This window comes from Cotesia typhae, unplaced genomic scaffold (assembly GCF_013202065.1).
Source record: "Cotesia typhae breed Kobodo isofemale line unplaced genomic scaffold, CoteBio_Ctyphae scaffold_152, whole genome shotgun sequence".
Taxonomy (NCBI): Eukaryota; Metazoa; Arthropoda; class Insecta; order Hymenoptera; family Braconidae; genus Cotesia; species Cotesia typhae.
In genome coordinates, this window is record NW_027423776.1 from 11,138,288 (window position 1) to 11,142,317 (window position 4,030).

Here is a 4,030-nt window from a genome sequence, read left to right on the forward strand (position 1 = left end):
CGATACTGATAAGCAAAAAATGCCAAGTAAATCGCGAAAGAGATTTAAAATTTAATAGCTGAGCTCTGCGCATGCGCAAAGGCAAAAATGGCGCGCGCAAATTTAAATTAAATTTTTTATAAAATTTAATTGCTCAAAATTAAAAAAAAAAAACTTTGGTGAATTTTATTTCTTTAGTAAATTAAAAAAAATGAGGTAAAAAAAAATTATTAAATAATAATAATACTCATTATTTTATAATTGATTAATTTTTATTAATATAAACTTTAAAAATTATTTACGATCGATTTTCTGTAATCTTACAAAAAGAAAATATTCTACATCAATCTATGATCAGCTTAATAAAAACCAAGTAAGATAAAAATACAATAAATGTATTTACACAGGAAGTTAAACGATAAAGTATCATTTATTTATTAATAATCGAGTAATTAATTTATTAAATATGAACGAAATAATTATTAAAATTACAAATAACCGCTGGACTCATATGATTACCGGGACATATTTACAAAATAAAGTAGCCTGTGTATAAAATCGACTTAATAAATGTAAAAAATTAATTTACCTATTGAAAATTAAATAATTGATAAATTAAACTAAAGTTCTTAGTCTTATATTCTTAATTATGATCAGCGGAAAGAGTCACTGGCCACGAGAATTTTTTTTTTTTTTTTTTTTTTAAAGTAACGCTGACATTACTGATTTTATTACAGTACACATATTTGATTATAACAATTGATTTTGTGTACTGAAACTAAAATTATCGTGGCAGCAAAATCAATTGCTGATTTAATATAGTCTTAGAGAGATCTTATAAATAAATATAAATGACTTAATTATGAGTAGGTTTTATTTATTAGTTTAATTTAATTAATCCGCCTGATTTCGTCTGAAATCATCATGGATTATTTGGCTCCTTTTTAGTTTCGTCGCTTAGTACACTAATTTTTTCTTCTTTTTCATCTGTAATAAAAAATAAATTTTTGATTAATTTAAAATTATAGTAAAGTTAGTTAGCCGATAATTAGTTATTTTTGTTTTTTTTTTTTCATAGCAAAATAAATTACAATAATTTAATTTCTCAATTATGACTATCCTGGAATAGTAAAAAATAAGTAAAAAATAATAATTAAAAAAAAAAAAAAAACGAACCTTTAGCTTCATTTTTGATGTCGTCCTCTTTCTTAATATCAGTTTCCATAGGTTCCTGTCCTTTCTCCAACCTAGGTCTCTTCCTAGACCCCTTGTAAGACCTGTTGTCCCTCCTGCTACCTTCACCTTCATCCTCGCTGTCACTGTACTCATTTTCATGTTGAATCCTCTTATCAATATCCCTCTGAGGCAGTCTATCATCAGGATTAACCTTTTCTTCAGCTTCCGAGTCGTCAATATTAGCGCCATCCTCCGGAATCGCCTGAACTTGAACCCCAGGAGCATGCGGCAGCATCCTGAGATTCTCAAAAAGCCTGGTCTTAATTTTCTCCAAGTACTCAATAGTATTCTGGTTTCCCATATTCGAGGGACTGATATGAAGCTTGAAGTCGGGTCCAAAATACTCAAAGTAGTCATTGTAGGGCAGCTCGTTTGCAATTTCGCATCCTAGAGCAACTGAAGTTTCATAAGTCCAACATCTGGACACATTTCTGATGGTGTAGCCACCGCCTCCGACCATTAAAAATGGGAGGTTGTATTTTTTGACGAATTCAACGCACTTGCCGTGGCCACGGACGGTGAGGTTGAAGCAACCGAGCCGATCTCCGGTCAGCGAATCGGCTCCGCACTGCAGGACCACCGCTGAAGGCTGGAAAGTCTCCATAACTTTAGAGATAATCGGTACGAAAATTGACTCGTAGCTGTCGTCGTCCATGCCGTCACGCAGGGGAATATTAACGGCGTAGTATTTGCCTTTGCCGGCTCCGATGTCCCTCAAGTCGCCGGTTCCTGGGAAATATTCTCCGTACTTGTGGAAAGACACAGTCATCACTCTGTCGGTTGTGTAGAACGCCTCTTCAACGCCGTCTCCGTGGTGCACGTCTATGTCGATGTAAAGGACTCGCTGGTGGTACTTCAACAGCTCCAGGATCCCCAAGACGATGTCGTTCACGTAGCAGAAGCCTGAAGCTTCGCTCTTCTTAGCGTGGTGAAGACCTCCTCCCCAGTTGATGCAAATTTCTGACGCGTTTTTGTTTAATTTTACTGCCGCTGCTACCGAGCCGCCTGCTGATAGTTGGCAGAACTCGTACAGTCCGTCGAACACTGGACAATCTTCTCCCACGTTGAACCTCTGCATCTGCTTGTTGTACTCTGACATGTTGTCCGGGCGGATCGAACGCAAGAATCGGATGTACTCGTCGCTGTGGAATTTTGTCATCTCGTCGGCTGTTGCTTTGTGCGGACGGTAGATCTCCATTTTACGGTAAAGTCCGTAGTTTAAAAGCAGGTTGTGTGTCATACGTATACGGTGCGGCTTCATCGGGTGCCCCTGTCCGTAGTAATAGTTCCCGATGTCACCTGGACATATTGATAAATTTTTTTTTAAATATATTTAATACTCCGAAATTGTGATCATTTATTTAACAGATATTTTAGAATTTTTTTAAAAATAAATTATGAAAAAAAAAATATTGACATGTAGAAATTAAAAAAAATTATAAATACAATTTTTTTTTTTAAATAATTTTGATAGTAAAAATATGTTAATAAATAAAATTGAAAATTTGTCAAGTGACTGATAAATTTAATAAAATTCTAAAATTTTAAATAATTAATTAATAATAAATAAAATATATAAATTGTGAAAAAAAATTTTTAATAAAAATTCTACATGTGGGAATTAAAGAAAAAAATAAACGTGATTTTTAATAAGTGTTATTAATTAGAAAAAATTATTTTTAAGGTTAATTATTTTTCAATCCAGAAAAAATCCGATGTCTTTTATAAATAAATAATAATATTGAGTAATTTTTTAAAAAATATTCATTATATATTTTTTAATCACCATTTTTAAAGATAATTAAAAGAAGAAATAAAAAGTAAAAAAAAAAAAAAAAAATAAATGATACAAAATACAAATTTTAAAAAGTTAAGGCGAGAAATTCAAACTAAAGTACGGTCGTCAAATCATGGCGTCATTTATCAGCTACGGTGCCTGTAAAATTTCTTCGGTGAATCTCTCGCGTTAACATGATCAAAATCGTATTTATACCAAAAAACAAATACTTATTAAAAAACCTTTTTTGTATTTAATTGAAACTCATGTAATGAAATAATTAATTAGTAGTTTAAAGAAAAAATATTGGATGAAAGTATTTAAAAACAAAGTTTAAAATAAAAGTGAATACGTGATAAAAAGCGTCACTTTGTAGGGTTAGTTTATTAACTTAAAAAATATATAAAAATCAGTAAATAAATTTATTTTTTTACTTACTATCATAGTAATAGCACACGCGCTTTTTACTGTGAGGTTGGATCGACATATTTGTAAGTTTATTTATTTAATATAATTCAAATTGAAACAATTAGTCGTAAAAAATAACGCGGTAAGACAAACACTGCTCCAAGTCGACTGATGCCGAGTGGAGCTCGAAATAGAGAGGGCGCTGCATTTAAAAAAGGAGAACAAAAATTTGCCCATGCGCATGCGCGTGTTTTAGGAAATAATGCGTGCAAATTTTTAAAAAATTCAGTTTGCAATTTTTTTCAATCGTGTTATTATTATTATCATTATTATTGTTATTATTATTTCAATTGTAAAAAAAATAAAAAAGTGTAAATAATAAAATTAATTATTAAAGTGAAAGTTATATTTTTATTAAAATTGTGAAAAGTGATTAAAAAAAAAAATCAAGTAATGTTTTTTTTGTGAAAATTAATTTATTATTTTATTAATTTTTTTAACAAGTAAATTATGGTGAAAAATAATTATAAAAAAAAATTAACATGTAGAAGTTTAAAAAAAAGTGAAAAATGCAATTTTTTATAAATAATTTTTTGAAACAAATTGATAAAATTCATTTGTTAAAAAAAA

At 30.1% G+C, this 4,030-nt stretch overlaps 1 protein-coding gene across 1 annotated transcript; it reads right to left on the bottom strand.

Moving 5' to 3' along the window:
- Window positions 1-342: 342 nt before the first annotated feature.
- Hdac1 (histone deacetylase 1) lies at window positions 343-3,587 on the bottom strand. Its single transcript, XM_074256265.1, has 3 exons — window positions 3,431-3,587; window positions 1,156-2,514; window positions 343-966 (listed from the first exon to the last, which is right to left on the bottom strand). Exons 1-3 carry the CDS (start codon window positions 3,477-3,479, stop codon window positions 902-904), a joined length of 1,473 nt encoding a protein of 490 aa, XP_074112366.1. The 5' UTR covers window positions 3,480-3,587; the 3' UTR covers window positions 343-901.
- Between the last annotated feature and the right edge of the window lie 443 nt (window positions 3,588-4,030).